Consider the following 18,403-nt stretch of genomic DNA (forward strand, 5'->3'; position numbering starts at 1 on the left):
CCGCGCAGCAGCACGGGCCGGGGGCCGCCCCGCTGCAGAGCGGCCGTGCCGAGAGGGGCCTGGGAGCGCTGCTGGACGGCGAGGCGCCCCGTGTGCGAGAAGGCCGAGGGTGTCGTGGGGGCCCTGGGAGGAGCGTGGCCAGCGGGCCGAGGGGGGTGACCCTGCCGCTCTGTGAGGCCCTGGGGAGGCCCCGCCGGGAGCTCTGCGTCCGGTTCTGGGCTCTTCTCGTTGGCCTTCTCGAGTCCCCCTGACACCTCAAGGGCACGGTGTCGGGGGCGTGGGGCCGGACTCTCTTTCAGGGGTGCCGAGCGACAGCACGCGAGGCGACGGGCGCAAACGGAAAGCCAGGAAGCTCCCGCTGAACGCGAGGAAGAACCTGTGTGCCGCGAGGGGGACGGAGCACTGGAGCAGCTTGCCCGGAGAGGCGGCCGAGTCTCCTTCTCCGGCGACACGCAAAGCCCGCCTGGACGCGAGCCTGGGCACCGTGCTCGAGGCGACGCTGCTGGAGCAGGGGGCTTGGACTAGACGATCTCCAGAGGCGCCTCCAACCCTCCGCCCTCCTGTGGTGCTGCAGGACGACTGCGCCCGCCTCCCTCCGCCGGGCTCTGGGCCCCCTCGGTGACCCTGCCGGGAGCTCAGCGCGGGCTCCTCCAGGCCCAGCTCCTTCCAGCCACCCTGGGCACTGACAGGGCCGTAAATCAATCACTGTCACAACTTGCACATTCATGTCAGCGTTTATTATTGCAAACACATGGAGCAATTAGTTTATTAACGTTGTAAATGTGTGGAATAAACCTTGAGTCTTGCACAAGCACTGAATAAACACTGGAACCGGCGGACGGCCTCTGCTCACATTTCCTCCCCAAAAGCGCCTTTCGCCCCAGAAACTATCTCAGACGCGAAGTTCGGCCTGGTGCATGCCGGCCTCCCTGGCCTCGGGGCGCGCGCGGGCGGACCCCCACCTCCGGTGAGGGTCCGCGGCCCCCCCACCCCCACCCCTCCCGCCGCCCGGCCCAGCCCCGCGCCCCCACCCTCCCCCAGGAAGAGCCCACCCAGCCTCTGCTTGGGGGCTCCCTACGGGTGACAGGGCCTCTGCTTTCGAGCCTCCCCCCACCAAAACGCAGCACTTAGCCTCCATTCCTGAGCCCCCAAACACCCCTCCACTCTCTTCCTCAGCCCCACCAAACGCAGCACTTAGCCTCCCTTTCGAGCCCGGACATCGGTCCCATGCACACGCCTGGGAGCCGCAAACGCCCAGCTCCCGAACCAGCCCCCGAAGCTGCTTGCAGGGCTCCGAAACGCAGCACCCAACCCCTGCTTTGCAGCACTGACAGCAGCCCGCTCCTGCTGCTCCTCAGCACCGCAAAGGCAGGACTGGGCCTCCGCTCCGCAGCTCTGCACCAGCCCCGAGAACGTGCTCTTCAGGCCCCACGAAAGGCAGCGTGCAGAGCTGGAGGCTGAACGCTGCCCTCGGGGGCTCGCGACCGGCTCTGGCGGCTCTTTGGGGCTCACAAAGGCAGAGCGAGCCCCCAAAGCAGCCACCTGACCCGTCTGAGCCCCAAAGCGCAGCAGTTCACCCTCCCCGCTGGCACCCCACCAGCCCCCGCACCCCCCCCTTTTCACGCCCCCCCCCAGCGCAGCCCCGCAGCCGCCGCTCCCGCGAGCGGCTCCCGGCCCCAGCGCGCCCGCGGCCCCCGCCCAGCCCCAGCGCTGCGGGACCCCCCGCTCCGGACAGCGGCGCCGCAGCCCCGGCGCGCCCGAGTGCGGCTGCTCCAAGGCTCCCGGGCCCGGCGGCTCCCGGCAGCGGCGGGACGGAGGCAGGGAGGCAGGGCGGGCTCCGGGCCGGCTCCGCAGCTGCTTGCTGCCCTGCGGCGGCCGCGGCCCGGGCAGCCGCTGCCGCCCCGCTCACCTCGGAGCCGCCGGGGCAGCGCTCGCGGCTGCGGCGGCGGCTGCTGCTGCCGCCGCCGCCGGCTGCAGGAAGCGGGAGCCCCGCGGACACCGAGCGCCGCCGCCCGCGCGCGCCCGCGACGTCGGGGGCCAAACCGGAGGCACCGCGCAGGCGCCGGGAAAAGCCGCTGCGCCCCGGCCCCGCCCCTCTCCGCCCCGCCCCCGACTGCGGCCCCGCCCCGCCGCGGCCCCGCCCCCCCGGCCCCGCCCCCGCCCCTCACTGGCCCCGCCGCTGCTCTGGCCACGCCTCCAGCCGCGGCCTCGGCTCCGCCCACGGCGCTGGCCACGCCCCCGGCCGTGGGCACGCCCCTCGCCCGCCCCCAGCTCCCGCCCCGCACACGCCCCCGCCCGAGCCGCCCCCGCTCCCCGCCCGCAGCTCCCCGCACCGCCTCGGCCCGCAGCGCCGCCGCCAGCCCCGTGCAGCACCGGCACCCGCGGGGCAGCCGCCGCCAGCGCCTCGCTCCCGCGCCGGCCACGCCCGAGCGCCGCGCCGCCTCCGCCGCCCGCCGCTGCTCCGCTCGCGCCGCTCTCGCCGCCCCCGCGCCGCGCCGCGCCGCTCCGCCCGCGCTGCCCGACGAGCCTCTCGCCAAGCGCCCAGGCCCCGCGCGCAGCTCCCCGCGTCTCCGCGGCCGCGGGCGGCAGCACCCGAGCACCGCGGCCCCTCGCGGCAGAAGGGGCCCCGGGCTCGGCGAGCGCGGCTCCGCGCTGCGGCCCGCAACCTTCGCTGCCCCGCAGCCCTCGGCAAGCGGGAGCCGCTGACCTGGAAGGGCTGGTGACGAAAGGCGCGAGGTTTGGGCTTCTGCCCCGCGCCCCGTGCAAAGAAAGCAAAGCGAAAAGGGAAAGAAAAGCAAAGCAAAGCAAAGCAAAGCAAAGCAAAGCAAAGAAAAGAAAAAACAACGCGCCCGGTCCCGCCCGGGGGCTCTCCGCGCACGGTCGCCCCGAGGCCGGGCTGCAGCGCGGGGCACCGCGGCGCCAGGCGGCGGCGGCGGCAGCTCCCGCCCGGGCAACGTGTGCGAGCGCCGGGCGCGGAGGAGCCCCCTGCCCGGGCGCCACCCCCGAGGGGCCGCTGCGGGAAAGCGCTTCCCTTCGGCGGCCGGGCAGCGCCGGGGCGCGTCTCCCCCGCCGCGGTAAGCCGGGGCGGGCGGCAGCAGCTCCCCGGTACCGCCCCGCCCCGCCCCGGCGCCCGGTGCCGCCCCTCCGCCCTCCCCGACCGCCCCCCGACGCCCGCCCCCCACCACTCCCCTCCGCTCCCCTCCCGCCCCTCGGCCCTCCCCGACCGCCCCCCGACGCTCCCCGCCCCTCCCCTCCGCTCCCCTCTCCCGCCCCTCCGCCCTCCCCGACCGCCCCCGACGCCCGCCCCGCCCCTCCGCCCTCCCCCGACCGCGCAGCGGCGCCGACGCAGCCGACAGTACCGGGCAGGCGGCGGCCGCGCCGGGAGCTGCGCGGAGCCTCGGGTGAGCAGCCGGCGCCGCGGCCGGGCACGGCAAAGCCCCGGCGGGAGGCTCGGTGGGGCCGAGGCCGTGCGGGGAGCCGGGGCCGGGGCTCGGCAGCATCTGCCGACGGCTGCGGCAGCAGCTCGGGCCGCGGGGGGGGCGCTTGGGGGCGGCCGGAGGGTGCCGGGGGCTGCGCGGAGCCGCGCGGCGCCGGGAGCTGCTGCCGCTGCCGCGACGGCGCCGAGGCGCGGGCGGGGGGCGCGGGCGGCGGAGCGGCGCCGGGCCGGGGCGGCGGCGGGGCCGGGGCTGCCGGGGCGAAGGCGGCTCCGGCCGCTGCCGCCTGCGCTCGGGGAAGCGCTGCAAAAGCTCCTCGTGCTTCTGGCCGGGGGGGAAACGTTTTTCCGTCTCTCTTTTTTCCAGAAAGGTTTTTGAGAGCGGGAGAGCCGCAGCGCAGAGGGGCGACGGGAGGTTCGTTTCCCCCCTCTCCTGCCCCCGACGACGGCTGCCGCTCCCAAGCCGGGAGCAGCCGAGGGCCGTGCCGCCCGTGCGAGAGCCCTGGAGGCGCTGGAGAACCGGGCGCGCAGGAGCCTCCTGAAGCTCGGCAAAGGCAAGTGCGGGGCCCCGCGGCCCGGGGGGAGCAAGGCCGCGCAGCAGCACGGGCCGGGGGCCGCCCCGCTGCAGAGCGGCCGTGCCGAGAGGGGCCTGGGAGCGCTGCTGGACGGCGAGGCGCCCCGTGTGCGAGAAGGCCGAGGGTGTCGTGGGGGCCCTGGGAGGAGCGTGGCCAGCGGGCCGAGGGGGGTGACCCTGCCGCTCTGTGAGGCCCTGGGGAGGCCCCGCCGGGAGCTCTGCGTCCGGTTCTGGGCTCTTCTCGTTGGCCTTCTCGAGTCCCCCTGACACCTCAAGGGCACGGTGTCGGGGGCGTGGGGCCGGACTCTCTTTCAGGGGTGCCGAGCGACAGCACGCGAGGCGACGGGCGCAAACGGAAAGCCAGGAAGCTCCCGCTGAACGCGAGGAAGAACCTGTGTGCCGCGAGGGGGACGGAGCACTGGAGCAGCTTGCCCGGAGAGGCGGCCGAGTCTCCTTCTCCGGCGACACGCAAAGCCCGCCTGGACGCGAGCCTGGGCACCGTGCTCGAGGCGACGCTGCTGGAGCAGGGGGCTTGGACTAGACGATCTCCAGAGGCGCCTCCAACCCTCCGCCCTCCTGTGGTGCTGCAGGACGACTGCGCCCGCCTCCCTCCGCCGGGCTCTGGGCCCCCTCGGTGACCCTGCCGGGAGCTCAGCGCGGGCTCCTCCAGGCCCAGCTCCTTCCAGCCACCCTGGGCACTGACAGGGCCGTAAATCAATCACTGTCACAACTTGCACATTCATGTCAGCGTTTATTATTGCAAACACATGGAGCAATTAGTTTATTAACGTTGTAAATGTGTGGAATAAACCTTGAGTCTTGCACAAGCACTGAATAAACACTGGAACCGGCGGACGGCCTCTGCTCACATTTCCTCCCCAAAAGCGCCTTTCGCCCCAGAAACTATCTCAGACGCGAAGTTCGGCCTGGTGCATGCCGGCCTCCCTGGCCTCGGGGCGCGCGCGGGCGGACCCCCACCTCCGGTGAGGGTCCGCGGCCCCCCCACCCCCACCCCTCCCGCCGCCCGGCCCAGCCCCGCGCCCCCACCCTCCCCCAGGAAGAGCCCACCCAGCCTCTGCTTGGGGGCTCCCTACGGGTGACAGGGCCTCTGCTTTCGAGCCTCCCCCCACCAAAACGCAGCACTTAGCCTCCATTCCTGAGCCCCCAAACACCCCTCCACTCTCTTCCTCAGCCCCACCAAACGCAGCACTTAGCCTCCCTTTCGAGCCCGGACATCGGTCCCATGCACACGCCTGGGAGCCGCAAACGCCCAGCTCCCGAACCAGCCCCCGAAGCTGCTTGCAGGGCTCCGAAACGCAGCACCCAACCCCTGCTTTGCAGCACTGACAGCAGCCCGCTCCTGCTGCTCCTCAGCACCGCAAAGGCAGGACTGGGCCTCCGCTCCGCAGCTCTGCACCAGCCCCGAGAACGTGCTCTTCAGGCCCCACGAAAGGCAGCGTGCAGAGCTGGAGGCTGAACGCTGCCCTCGGGGGCTCGCGACCGGCTCTGGCGGCTCTTTGGGGCTCACAAAGGCAGAGCGAGCCCCCAAAGCAGCCACCTGACCCGTCTGAGCCCCAAAGCGCAGCAGTTCACCCTCCCCGCTGGCACCCCACCAGCCCCCGCACCCCCCCCTTTTCACGCCCCCCCCCAGCGCAGCCCCGCAGCCGCCGCTCCCGCGAGCGGCTCCCGGCCCCAGCGCGCCCGCGGCCCCCGCCCAGCCCCAGCGCTGCGGGACCCCCCGCTCCGGACAGCGGCGCCGCAGCCCCGGCGCGCCCGAGTGCGGCTGCTCCAAGGCTCCCGGGCCCGGCGGCTCCCGGCAGCGGCGGGACGGAGGCAGGGAGGCAGGGCGGGCTCCGGGCCGGCTCCGCAGCTGCTTGCTGCCCTGCGGCGGCCGCGGCCCGGGCAGCCGCTGCCGCCCCGCTCACCTCGGAGCCGCCGGGGCAGCGCTCGCGGCTGCGGCGGCGGCTGCTGCTGCCGCCGCCGCCGGCTGCAGGAAGCGGGAGCCCCGCGGACACCGAGCGCCGCCGCCCGCGCGCGCCCGCGACGTCGGGGGCCAAACCGGAGGCACCGCGCAGGCGCCGGGAAAAGCCGCTGCGCCCCGGCCCCGCCCCTCTCCGCCCCGCCCCCGACTGCGGCCCCGCCCCGCCGCGGCCCCGCCCCCCCGGCCCCGCCCCCGCCCCTCACTGGCCCCGCCGCTGCTCTGGCCACGCCTCCAGCCGCGGCCTCGGCTCCGCCCACGGCGCTGGCCACGCCCCCGGCCGTGGGCACGCCCCTCGCCCGCCCCCAGCTCCCGCCCCGCACACGCCCCCGCCCGAGCCGCCCCCGCTCCCCGCCCGCAGCTCCCCGCACCGCCTCGGCCCGCAGCGCCGCCGCCAGCCCCGTGCAGCACCGGCACCCGCGGGGCAGCCGCCGCCAGCGCCTCGCTCCCGCGCCGGCCACGCCCGAGCGCCGCGCCGCCTCCGCCGCCCGCCGCTGCTCCGCTCGCGCCGCTCTCGCCGCCCCCGCGCCGCGCCGCGCCGCTCCGCCCGCGCTGCCCGACGAGCCTCTCGCCAAGCGCCCAGGCCCCGCGCGCAGCTCCCCGCGTCTCCGCGGCCGCGGGCGGCAGCACCCGAGCACCGCGGCCCCTCGCGGCAGAAGGGGCCCCGGGCTCGGCGAGCGCGGCTCCGCGCTGCGGCCCGCAACCTTCGCTGCGCCGCAGCCCTCGGCAAGCGGGAGCCGCTGACCTGGAAGGGCTGGTGACGAAAGGCGCGAGGTTTGGGCTTCTGCCCCGCGCCCCGTGCAAAGAAAGCAAAGCGAAAAGGGAAAGAAAAGCAAAGCAAAGCAAAGCAAAGCAAAGCAAAGCAAAGCAAAGCAAAGCAAAGAAAAGAAAAAACAACGCGCCCGGTCCCGCCCGGGGGCTCTCCGCGCACGGTCGCCCCGAGGCCGGGCTGCAGCGCGGGGCACCGCGGCGCCAGGCGGCGGCGGCGGCAGCTCCCGCCCGGGCAACGTGTGCGAGCGCCGGGCGCGGAGGAGCCCCCTGCCCGGGCGCCACCCCCGAGGGGCCGCTGCGGGAAAGCGCTTCCCTTCGGCGGCCGGGCAGCGCCGGGGCGCGTCTCCCCCGCCGCGGTAAGCCCGGGGCGGGCGGCAGCAGCTCCCCGGTACCGCCCCGCCCCGGCGCCCGGTGCCGCCCCTCCGCCCTTCCCGACCGCCCCCCGACGCCCGCCCCCCACCACTCCCCTCCGCTCCCCTCCCGCCCCTCGGCCCTCCCCGACCGCCCCCCGACGCTCCCCGCCCCTCCCCTCCGCTCCCCTCTCCCGCCCCTCCGCCCTCCCCGACCGCCCCCGACGCCCGCCCCGCCCCTCCGCCCTCCCCCCGACCGCGCAGCGGCGCCGACGCAGCCGACAGTACCGGGCAGGCGGCGGCCGCGCCGGGAGCTGCGCGGAGCCTCGGGTGAGCAGCCGGCGCCGCGGCCGGGCACGGCAAAGCCCCGGCGGGAGGCTCGGCGGGGCCGAGGCCGTGCGGGGAGCCGGGGCCGGGGCTCGGCAGCATCTGCCGGCGGCTGCGGCAGCAGCTCGGGCCGCGGGGGGGGCGCTTGGGGGCGGCCGGAGGGTGCCGGGGGCTGCGCGGAGCCGCGCGGCGCCGGGAGCTGCTGCCGCTGCCGCGACGGCGCCGAGGCGCGGGCGGGGGGCGCGGGCGGCGGAGCGGCGCCGGGCCGGGGCGGCGGCGGGGCCGGGGCTGCCGGGGCGAAGGCGGCGGCTCTGGCCGCTGCCGCCTGCGCTCGGAGAAGCGCTGCAAAAGCTCCTCGTGCTTCTGGCCGGGGGGGGAAACGTTTTTTCGTCTCTCTTTTTCCCAGAAAGGTTTTGAGAGCGGGAGAGCCGCAGCGCAGAGGGACGACGGGAGGTTCGTTTCCCCCCTCTCCTGCCCCCGACGACGGCTGCCGCTCCCAAGCCGGGAGCAGCCGAGGGCCGTGCCGCCCGTGCGAGAGCCCTGGAGGCGCCGGAGAACCGGGCGCGCAGGAGCCTCCTGAAGCTCGGCAGAGGCAAGTGCGGGGCCCCGCGGCCCGGGGGGAGCAAGGCCGCGCAGCAGCACGGGCCGGGGGCCGCCCCGCTGCAGAGCGGCCGTGCCGAGAGGGGCCTGGGAGCGCTGCTGGACGGCGAGGCGCCCCGTGTGCGAGAAGGCCGAGGGTGTCGTGGGGGCCCTGGGAGGAGCGTGGCCAGCGGGCCGAGGGGGGTGACCCTGCCGCTCTGTGAGGCCCTGGGGAGGCCCCGCCGGGAGCCCTGCGTCCGGTTCTGGGCTCTTCTCGTTGGCCTTCTCGAGTCCCCCTGACACCTCAAGGGCACGGTGTCGGGGGCGTGGGGCCGGACTCTCTTTCAGGGGTGCCGAGCGACAGCACGCGAGGCGACGGGCGCAAACGGAAAGCCAGGAAGCTCCCGCTGAACGCGAGGAAGAACCTGTGTGCCGCGAGGGGGACGGAGCACTGGAGCAGCTTGCCCGGAGAGGCGGCCGAGTCTCCTTCTCCGGCGACACGCAAAGCCCGCCTGGACGCGAGCCTGGGCACCGTGCTCGAGGCGACGCTGCTGGAGCAGGGGGCTTGGACTAGACGATCTCCAGAGGCGCCTCCAACCCTCCGCCCTCCTGTGGTGCTGCAGGACGACTGCGCCCGCCTCCCTCCGCCGGGCTCTGGGCCCCCTCGGTGACCCTGCCGGGAGCTCAGCACGGGCTCCTCCAGGCCCAGCTCCTTCCAGCCACCCTGGGCACTGACAGGGCCGTAAATCAATCACTGTCACAACTTGCACATTCATGTCAGCGTTTATTATTGCAAACACATGGAGCAATTAGTTTATTAACGTTGTAAATGTGTGGAATAAACCTTGAGTCTTGCACAAGCACTGAATAAACACTGGAACCGGCGGACGGCCTCTGCTCACATTTCCTCCCCAAAAGCGCCTTTCGCCCCAGAAACTATCTCAGACGCGAAGTTCGGCCTGGTGCATGCCGGCCTCCCTGGCCTCGGGGCGCGCGCGGGCGGACCCCCACCTCCGGTGAGGGTCCGCGGCCCCCCCACCCCCACCCCTCCCGCCGCCCGGCCCAGCCCCGAGCCCCCACCCTCCCCCAGGAAGAGCCCACCCAGCCTCTGCTTGGGGGCTCCCTACGGGTGACAGGGCCTCTGCTTTCGAGCCTCCCCCCACCAAAACGCAGCACTTAGCCTCCATTCCTGAGCCCCCAAACACCCCTCCACTCTCTTCCTCAGCCCCACCAAACGCAGCACTTAGCCTCCCTTTCGAGCCCGGACATCGGTCCCATGCACACGCCTGGGAGCCGCAAACGCCCAGCTCCCGAACCAGCCCCCGAAGCTGCTTGCAGGGCTCCGAAACGCAGCACCCAACCCCTGCTTTGCAGCACTGACAGCAGCCCGCTCCTGCTGCTCCTCAGCACCGCAAAGGCAGGACTGGGCCTCCGCTCCGCAGCTCTGCACCAGCCCCGAGAACGTGCTCTTCAGGCCCCACGAAAGGCAGCGTGCAGAGCTGGAGGCTGAACGCTGCCCTCGGGGGCTCGCGACCGGCTCTGGCGGCTCTTTGGGGCTCACGAAGGCAGAGCGAGCCCCCAAAGCAGCCGCCTGACCCGTCTGAGCCCCAAAGCGCAGCAGTTCACCCTCCCCGCTGGCACCCCACCAGCCCCCGCACCCCCCCCCTTTTCACGCCCCCCCCCCAGCGCAGCCCCGCAGCCGCCGCTCCCGCGAGCGGCTCCCGGCCCCAGCGCGCCCGCGGCCCCCGCCCAGCCCCAGCGCTGCGGGACCCCCTGCTCCGGACAGCGGCGCCGCAGCCCCGGCGCGCCCGAGTGCGGCTGCTCCAAGGCTCCCGGGCCCGGCGGCTCCCGGCAGCGGCGGGACGGAGGCAGGGAGGCAGGGCGGGCTCCGGGCCGGCTCCGCAGCTGCTTGCTGCCCTGCGGCGGCCGCGGCCCGGGCAGCCGCTGCCGCCCCGCTCACCTCGGAGCCGCCGGGGCAGCGCTCGCGGCTGCGGCGGCGGCTGCTGCTGCCGCCGCCGCCGGCTGCAGGAAGCGGGAGCCCCGCGGACACCGAGCGCCGCCGCCCGCGCGCGCCCGCGACGTCGGGGGCCAAACCGGAGGCACCGCGCAGGCGCCGGGAAAAGCCGCTGCGCCCCGGCCCCGCCCCTCTCCGCCCCGCCCCCGACTGCGGCCCCGCCCCGCCGCGGCCCCGCCCGCCGGCCCCGCCCCCGCCCCTCACTGGCCCCGCCGCTGCTCTGGCCACGCCTCCAGCCGCGGCCTCGGCTCCGCCCACGGCGCTGGCCACGCCCCCGGCCGTGGGCATGCCCCTCGCCCGCCCCCAGCTCCCGCCCCGCACACGCCCCCGCCCGAGCCGCCCCCGCTCCCCGCCCGCAGCTCCCCGCACCGCCTCGGCCCGCAGCGCCGCCGCCAGCCCCGTGCAGCACCGGCACCCGCGGGGCAGCCGCCGCCAGCGCCTCGCTCCCGCGCCGGCCACGCCCGAGCGCCGCGCCGCCTCCGCCGCCCGCCGCTGCTCCGCTCGCGCCGCTCTCGCCGCCCCCGCGCCGCGCCGCGCCGCTCCGCCCGCGCTGCCCGACGAGCCTCTCGCCAAGCGCCCAGGCCCCGCGCGCAGCTCCCCGCGTCTCCGCGGCCGCGGGCGGCAGCACCCGAGCACCGCGACCCCTCGCGGCAGAAGGGGCCCCGGGCTCGGCGAGCGCGGCTCCGCGCTGCGGCCCGCAACCTTCGCTGCCCCGCAGCCCTCGGCAAGCGGGAGCCGCTGACCTGGAAGGGCTGGTGACGAAAGGCGCGAGGTTTGGGCTTCTGCCCCGCGCCCCGTGCAAAGAAAGCAAAGCGAAAAGGGAAAGAAAAGCAAAGCAAAGCAAAGCAAAGCAAAGCAAAGCAAAGAAAAGAAAAAACAACGCGCCCGGTCCCGCCCGGGGGCTCTCCGCGCACGGTCGCCCCGAGGCCGGGCTGCAGCGCGGGGCACCGCGGCGCCAGGCGGCGGCGGCGGCAGCTCCCGCCCGGGCAACGTGTGCGAGCGCCGGGCGCGGAGGAGCCCCCTGCCCGGGCGCCACCCCCGAGGGGCCGCTGCGGGAAAGCGCTTCCCTTCGGCGGCCGGGCAGCGCCGGGGCGCGTCTCCCCCGCCGCGGTAAGCCCGGGGCGGGCGGCAGCAGCTCCCCGGTACCGCCCCGCCCCGCCCCGGCGCCCGGTGCCGCCCCTCCGCCCTCCCCGACCGCCCCCCGACGCCCGCCCCCCACCACTCCCCTCCGCTCCCCTCCCGCCCCTCGGCCCTCCCCGACCGCCCCCCGACGCTCCCCTCCCCTCCGCTCCCCTCCCCTCCCCGCCCCTCCGCTCCCCTCTCCCGCCCCTCCGCCCTCCCCGACCGCCCCCGACGCCCGCCCCGCCCCTCCGCCCTCCCCCCGACCGCGCAGCGCCGCCGACGCAGCCGACAGTACCGGGCAGGCGGCGGCCGCGCCGGGAGCTGCGCGGAGCCTCGGGTGAGCAGCCGGCGCCGCGGCCGGGCACGGCAAAGCCCCGGCGGGAGGCTCGGCGGGGCCGAGGCCGTGCGGGGAGCCGGGGCCGGGGCTCGGCAGCATCTGCCGGCGGCTGCGGCAGCAGCTCGGGCCGCGGGGGGGGCGCTTGGGGGCGGCCGGAGGGTGCCGGGGGCTGCGCGGAGCCGCGCGGCGCCGGGAGCTGCTGCCGCTGCCGCGACGGCGCCGAGGCGCGGGCGGGGGGCGCGGGCGGCGGAGCGGCGCCGGGCCGGGGCGGCGGCGGGGCCGGGGCTGCCGGGGCGAAGGCGGCGGCTCTGGCCGCTGCCGCCTGCGCTCGGAGAAGCGCTGCAAAAGCTCCTCGTGCTTCTGGCCGGGGGGGAAACGTTTTTTCGTCTCTCTTTTTCCCGGAAAGGTTTTGAGAGCGGGAGAGCCGCAGCGCAGAGGGACGACGGGAGGTTCGTTTCCCCCCTCTCCTGCCCCCGACGACGGCTGCCGCTCCCAAGCCGGGAGCAGCCGAGGGCCGTGCCGCCCGTGCGAGAGCCCTGGAGGCGCCGGAGAACCGGGCGCGCAGGAGCCTCCTGAAGCTCGGCAGAGGCAAGTGCGGGGCCCCGCGGCCCGGGGGGAGCAAGGCCGCGCAGCAGCACGGGCCGGGGGCCGCCCCGCTGCAGAGCGGCCGTGCCGAGAGGGGCCTGGGAGCGCTGCTGGACGGCGAGGCGCCCCGTGTGCGAGAAGGCCGAGGGTGTCGTGGGGGCCCTGGGAGGAGCGTGGCCAGCGGGCCGAGGGGGGTGACCCTGCCGCTCTGTGAGGCCCTGGGGAGGCCCCGCCGGGAGCCCTGCGTCCGGTTCTGGGCTCTTCTCGTTGGCCTTCTCGAGTCCCCCTGACACCTCAAGGGCACGGTGTCGGGGGCGTGGGGCCGGACTCTCTTTCAGGGGTGCCGAGCGACAGCACGCGAGGCGACGGGCGCAAACGGAAAGCCAGGAAGCTCCCGCTGAACGCGAGGAAGAACCTGTGTGCCGCGAGGGGGACGGAGCACTGGAGCAGCTTGCCCGGAGAGGCGGCCGAGTCTCCTTCTCCGGCGACACGCAAAGCCCGCCTGGACGCGAGCCTGGGCACCGTGCTCGAGGCGACGCTGCTGGAGCAGGGGGCTTGGACTAGACGATCTCCAGAGGCGCCTCCAGCCCTCTGCCCTCCTGTGGTGCTGCAGGACGACTGCGCCCGCCTCCCTCCACCGGGCTCTGGGCCCCCTCGGTGACCCAGCCGGGAGCTCGGCGCGGGCTCCTCCAGGCCCAGCTCCTTCCAGCCACCCTGGGCACTGACAGGGCCGTAAATCAATCACTGTCACAACTTGCACATTCATGTCAGCGTTTATTATTGCAAACACATGGAGCAATTAGTTTATTAATGTTGTAAATGTGTGGAATAAACCTTGAGTCTTGCACAAGCACTGAATAAACACTGGAACCGGCGGACGGCCTCTGCTCACATTTCCTCCCCAAAAGCGCCTTTCGCCCCAGAAACTATCTCAGACCCTCCGGTGAGGGTCCGCGGCCCCCCCACCCCCACCCCTCCCGCCGCCCGGCCCAGCCCCGAGCCCCCACCCTCCCCCAGGAAGAGCCCACCCAGCCTCTGCTTGGGGGCTCCCTACGGGTGACAGGGCCTCTGCTTTCCAGCCTCCCCCCACCAAAACGCAGCACTTAGCCTCCATTCCTGAGCCCCCAAACACCCCTCCACTCTCTTCCTCAGCCCCACCAAACGCAGCACTTAGCCTCCCTTTCGAGCCCGGACATCGGTCCCATGCACACGCCCAGCCCCCGAAGCTGCTTGCAGGGCTCCGAAACGCAGCACCCAACCCCTGCTTTGCAGCACTGACAGCAGCCCGCTCCTGCTGCTCCTCAGCACCGCAAAGGCAGGACTGGGCCTCCGCTCCGCAGCTCTGCACCAGCCCCGAGAACGTGCTCTTCAGGCCCCACGAAAGGCAGCATGCAGAGCTGGAGGCTGAACGCTGCCCTCGGGGGCTCGCGACCGGCTCTGGCGGCTCTTTGGGGCTCACAAAGGCAGAGCGAGCCCCCAAAGCAGCCGCCCGACCCGTCTGAGCTCCAAAGCGCAGCAGTTCACCCTCCCCGCTGCCCCACCACCACCCCCTGCACCCCCTTTTTCACGCCCCCCCCCCGCGCAGCCCCTCAGCCGCCGCTCCCGCGAGCGGCTCCCGGCCCCAGCGCGCCCGCGGCCCCCGCCCAGCCCCAGCGCTGCGGGACCTCCCCCCCTCCCCGCTCCAGCCAGCGGCGCCGCAGCCCCAGCGCGCCCGAGCGCGGCTGCTCCAAGGCTCCCGGGCCCAGCGGCTCCCGGCAGCGGTTGGCAGGCGGGTACTGGCTCTCTCGTGTCCGGGCAGAGCCCCAGCCTCACTCCCGCCATCGGGTGGTTCTGCCACGCGTGGCCCGGGCAGCCGCTGCCACGCCGCTCACCTCGGGCTCGCTGCCGCCGCCGGCTGCGGGAAGCCGGAGCCCCGCGGACACCGACCGCCCCCGCCCGAGGCGCCGCGGTCAAACCCGAGCGTCTGCGCAGACGCCGGGAAAAACCGCCGCGCCCCGCCCACGGCCCCGCCCTCCCTGGCCCCGCCTCTCCCTGGCCCCGCCCCTCCTCGGCTCCGCCCCTCTCTGGACCCGCCCCCTCCCGTCCGACGCCCCTCCGCTGCCTCCTCGCTTCCCGTAGCCCCGCCCCCCGGCCCTGGCCCCGCCCCCGGCGCACACCGCCCTGCTCTGCCCTGCCGCCGCCCCGACTTTATTTCAGCGCCGCCGCTGCAGCTGGTCCAGGCCCGTGTCCCGCAGTAGCCAAGCGGCCGCCTGCTGCACCCTCGGGTCCGCGTCGCGCCTCAGCACCCGCAGCGCTGCAACGGCACCGGCCGCCCCGTCACCGCGGCCCCGGCCCGGCCCGGCCCGGCCGCCCCGGGGGTCGACGCAGCCCCGAACTGCCGGAGCCCCTGGGCCGGGGCGCCGTCGCCTACCTGCCCCGAGCAGCATCGCCTCCTCCGCCGTCAGCCACACGGTGCCTGCGTGCGCCACGAGGACCCCTGCGGGCACCAGCCACGCGCGGCCTCAGGGCGCTGCCGCCGCCCGGCCCGGCCTGGCCCCCGCCGCCCCGCACAGCCCCAGTCCCAGCGGTGCAGCGCCCGCGGCCACTCACCAGCCACCTGGAGGCCGGCGGCCCGCACCTCCCCGCAGCCCTGCAGGAAGCAGCGTCGGGCGGCGACGTACAGCGCCTGCTGGTGCTCGAGGCTCTCCCAGGCCTGGCGACAAGGGGACGCAGCGTCCTTCTCCGCCCCGAACGCCCCGCGGCGAGCAGGACGCCCGGGCGTGGAGGGGACACGGCGCGGCCTGGCTGGGCAGGGCCCCGCGGCGCCGGGTGCGCGGCTCCTCACCAGCTGCCCGCAGATGTCGTCCAGCAGCTCGGCCGCGCTCAGCCCTGCGCCCGCGGCGATGCTCTGCCGCAGCCATTGCAGCCCCGGGAGCAGCACGCACAGCTGCAGCGTGCCCCGGCACGCCTGCCGACGAGAGTGGAGAGCGGAGCCCGTCGCCGCCGCCCGCCACGGCCGAACCCCGCCACCCGGCTCCGCGCAGGAGCCCTCGGCCCCACGGTGCCGCCCACCCTGGCCCCGGCCCTGGCCCCGCGAGGACGCTCCGGGGCTCTTACCCTGCAGGTGCCTGGGTCCGGGTCCCCGAGGTGCAGCACCAGGCTGGCCCACGTGCTCCCCAGCTCCTCGGCCAAGAACGGCCTCCACCGCCTCGAGGCGGAGGCCGCCAGCGCCCCGTACAGGGTGAAGGCTGCCGCACGCAGCGCCGCCTCCTCCTGCAACCCAGGAACCCCGGCTGCTGCGTGGGCACCGGGCCCCCGCATGCGGTTGCTCCGCAGCGCCGAGCGCCACTGGCGGAGCGTGGACTCCGCCCGGGGCCGCCGCCGCACGGGACCCTCTGAGCGGTGCGGGGCGGCACCGCGCACTTACGGCGTTGAAGAAGGCCGCTGCGTCCCTGGCGAGGTCTCTGAAGGAGGCGCCCAGGCCCTTCCCCCGCAGCTCCTCCACCACCCTGGCCAGCGCCAGCAGGCTCTCTGCCGCCACTGCCGCTGCCACCCCGGGCTCCAGGCCGCTCCGCAGCGCCGCCACCACGGCTCCCCTGTGCTCGCGCAGCTGTAAGGTGCGACACGCGCATGGGCCTCGCGCCAGCCCAGCCCCCGCCGCTCGTCGTGCCCCTGCCCCCAGGGCCGAAGCCCTCAGGAGCGGCCCCGAGCAGCGCGCGGCCCCGCTCCCGCCGCACCGCGGTCCCCTTTGCCACCCGGGAGCAGAGCACTGTCGGGGGAAAGACGCGCAGCCGCCGCTGCCGCTCCGCCCCGTCTCCCCAGTTCCCCCGCGCTCTCCGCCCCCGGCTCCCAGCCGGCCGGGGCTGCGTTTCGGGCACAGGAAAGTCCCGCTCACCGTCTCCGGCGCACCGTGGGCCAGATTGCCGAGGCCACGTGCTGCCATCTGCCGCACGGTCCCACTCGGGTCCCGCGACTTCTGCAGCAGGGCCCCCACGATCGGCTGCAGGCACCTCCTCTCCCAGGGCACTGGCGCCTTCATCAGCTGGGGCGCAGCGACCGGCCGTCAGCACCCGCACGCGGGCACGGACCGGGCCTGGGACCAGCAGCTGTCCCGGGCTCCACGCGAAGAAGCCCCCCGCGCCCCGGCGGACTGCCCTGACGCCCGCTGCGGCGACGAGCGCCGGGACCGAGCGGTGTGGAGGGGCAGCAGCAGCCCCCGCAACAGCACAGGGGAAGGACGCGGCAGGGGCCGGGGCGCCTCCTGCCAGGGGACCCGCTCCCGCCCCGACGGTGATGCTTTCCGCCGGCGCCTTCCCAAAGAGCAGCGTCGTGAGAAACCCCCCGAGCCTCCCCCTGCACCCCCCTCTCACCTCGGCGCAGAAGGCCGCGGCCATGACCCGCCGGTTGGCCGAGGGGGAGTCCAGCCACTGGGTCACCACCAGCACCACGGGCAGCGAGACGACGCCGGCGCGGAGCAGCACGCTGTGTGCGGAGCACAGGTGGGCGGCGCGCGATTACACGGGGAGGCACCTGGCCCCCCAAACCCACCGGCTCCCGCGCGGGCTCTGCTCGGCAGCTCGCAGACGCCCGGGCCGAGGGGAAGGGTCCCGCCGGCCCCCCGGGCGCGGCCGCCCCGGAGCAGCCAGGCGCCTCCTCGGGCTCTCACCCCGTCAGCAGACAGACGCCATCGTGGTGAGCCCGGGGGTCTTCCAGCGCAGCCCAGGCTCCCTGCTTCCTCAGCAGCCACAGCCATCCCCCGTGGAGGCACGCGCGCAGCACCGCCTCCAAGGTCTCCAGGGAAAGCCTGGGCGGAAAAAGAGCGGCGACTCCCGAATCGCGGCAGCAGGCGTCTCGGGCAGAGCTAGGGAACCGCCGCCCGCGAGGCGCTCGGTCGCTCGCGCTCAGCCCCACTGGGGTGGGTTGGGCACCGCACCCCTGAAGTGACACCCCACGACCCCGAGGTCTGCCAAGCAGCAAGGGAACCGCCCTCCTCCCCCTCCTGATGCCCCAAACGCGCTGGCAGCACTAGGAAACCAACCAGAAGCGGCTTCCCCGCCTAGGGGACGGGCAGCCCAAAGCGCTGCCTCGGGGCCACAAGCGAACGCGGCCTGGTCACGGGCCCCGCAGCCCAGCCCCGGCGCCTCCGTCCCGCCGGCTCCTACCTGCACGGATTGTCGTCGCTCGTGTGTCCCTTCAGGAACAGCTTTCCCCGGCCGCTGACTTCGGAGAACGGCATCTCCTTTCCCAGTGTGGCGCTGATCTGCTGCAGGAGCACCGGGAGCAGCTCCGGGAGCAGGTGCTGCACAGCCTCCGGGCTCTGCAGCGTTGACACCACCTCGAAGATGGCGCAGGTGATCTGCAGACAGTGCCCCCAGCGCGGCCCGTGAAAACGCGCCATTCCCCGCCGCCCCCTGCCCGCCTCGGGGACCTCTCCTGCCTGCGCCTTGGCTTTCGGCAGCGGCCCTGCAGGCTGCGAGCAGCAAAAGGTCTCGGGCGCCAGCGCTGCCCAGGGCCCGGCCCGGCCCCAGGGGGCTCGGGGGCACGCGCAGCGCGCGCGAGGCACAGCCTCCCCCGGGCTGAAGGTTACGCGGGACGTCGGGCGCGACGCTGCAGCAGGGTGGCGGCCAGCGCACGCACCTTGAGAGGCTCCAGCGCAGCCTGGCTGTCGTCTGCCTCGGGCTCGGCGGAGCTGGTCCCGGGCCGGTCGCTTCCCGAGTCCTTCAGTTTCTCCATCAAAACCCCCAGGAGCTGGCCGGCAACGAACGTCCTCCCCAGGACCCCCCACAGCTCCACGGTTTCACTGCAGGGGAGCACAAGACCCCCCGTGAGCACCGGTACCTGCGACGCCCTCGGCAGCGGCCAAACGCTCTCCCGCCCCCGGAGGGGCCGACGGGGGTCAGGCTCCGGGCACTGGCTTCCCCGCCGGCTCCTCCTCGCCCCGGCAGCGGGGGTCCTGCCCGCCCCCGGGGCTGGCGCAGCGCACGTACCTGTCCACGGGCAGCTGCTTGTGCAGGAGGCTGTCGATGACGGCCCCGGGGTGGTAGTGGGCGAGCAGGGACACCGCCTTGAAGAGGAGGCCGCGGAGGGTGTCCTGCTGCACGGTCGGCATCCGGATGTAGATGATGCTCAGGATTTCCGGCACCTGAACGCAGAGCGGAGGAGCCGTCCTCTCCATCCTGTCCTCGTCCTGCTCCCCGACCGTTTCTCAAGACCCAGCCCTAAAGCCCCACGGCTCTGCGCAGCCGCGGGGGGACGCTGGACCACCACGGGGGCCACAGCTGTCCGTGCGGCCCCCTTTGACCCGGGGCCGGGAGGGCTGAGCATCGCACCCGCGCACCAGGCAGGAACTGGGCG

The 18,403-nt window shown here is 75.2% G+C and overlaps 1 protein-coding gene and 3 long non-coding RNA genes across 4 annotated transcripts; 3 read left to right on the forward strand and 1 right to left on the reverse strand.

Annotated features, from left to right (window-relative positions):
* Positions 1–3,320: 3,320 nt before the first annotated feature.
* Positions 3,321–4,859, forward strand: LOC134140211 (uncharacterized). Its single transcript, XR_009958347.1, has 2 exons — positions 3,321–3,401; positions 3,801–4,859. It is a non-coding gene; the product is annotated as an uncharacterized LOC134140211 (long non-coding RNA).
* A 2,500-nt stretch (positions 4,860–7,359) lies between these two features.
* On the forward strand, positions 7,360–8,897 carry LOC134140212 (uncharacterized). Its single transcript, XR_009958348.1, has 2 exons — positions 7,360–7,436; positions 7,840–8,897. It is a non-coding gene; the product is annotated as an uncharacterized LOC134140212 (long non-coding RNA).
* Positions 8,898–11,405: 2,508 nt separating this feature from the next.
* LOC134140213 (uncharacterized) lies at positions 11,406–12,945 on the forward strand. The gene is made up of 2 exons (XR_009958349.1): positions 11,406–11,485; positions 11,892–12,945. It is a non-coding gene; the product is annotated as an uncharacterized LOC134140213 (long non-coding RNA).
* Positions 12,946–14,262: 1,317 nt separating this feature from the next.
* LOC134140116 (maestro heat-like repeat-containing protein family member 2B) lies at positions 14,263–18,224 on the reverse strand. The gene is made up of 12 exons (XM_062574979.1): positions 18,037–18,224; positions 17,687–17,849; positions 17,212–17,405; positions 16,716–16,853; positions 16,420–16,531; positions 15,945–16,091; positions 15,477–15,659; positions 15,167–15,322; positions 14,895–15,017; positions 14,660–14,762; positions 14,481–14,546; positions 14,263–14,363 (listed from the first exon to the last, which is right to left on the reverse strand). The coding sequence occupies exons 1-12, from the start codon at positions 18,222–18,224 to the stop codon at positions 14,263–14,265; spliced, it is 1,674 nt and encodes a 557-aa protein (XP_062430963.1).
* Between the last annotated feature and the right edge of the window lie 179 nt (positions 18,225–18,403).

This window comes from Rhea pennata, chromosome 4 (assembly GCF_028389875.1).
Source record: "Rhea pennata isolate bPtePen1 chromosome 4, bPtePen1.pri, whole genome shotgun sequence".
Taxonomy (NCBI): domain Eukaryota; kingdom Metazoa; phylum Chordata; class Aves; order Rheiformes; family Rheidae; genus Rhea; species Rhea pennata.

What these genes read in the sequence shown, in the direction of transcription:
- LOC134140116 (XM_062574979.1), bottom strand. Translation starts at nt 18,224, where the DNA reads ATGGAGAGGACGGCTCCTCCGCTCTGCGTTCAGGTGCCGGAAATCCTG. An exon ending in GGCGTCTGTCTGCTGACGGG is followed by an intron (nt 16,532 to 16,715) that starts GTGAGAGCCCGA and finishes CTCCGCACACAG; the next exon opens with CGTGCTGCTCCGCGCCGGCG. An exon ending in CGGACCCAGGCACCTGCAGG is followed by an intron (nt 15,018 to 15,166) that starts GTAAGAGCCCCG and finishes TCTCGTCGGCAG; the next exon opens with GCGTGCCGGGGCACGCTGCA.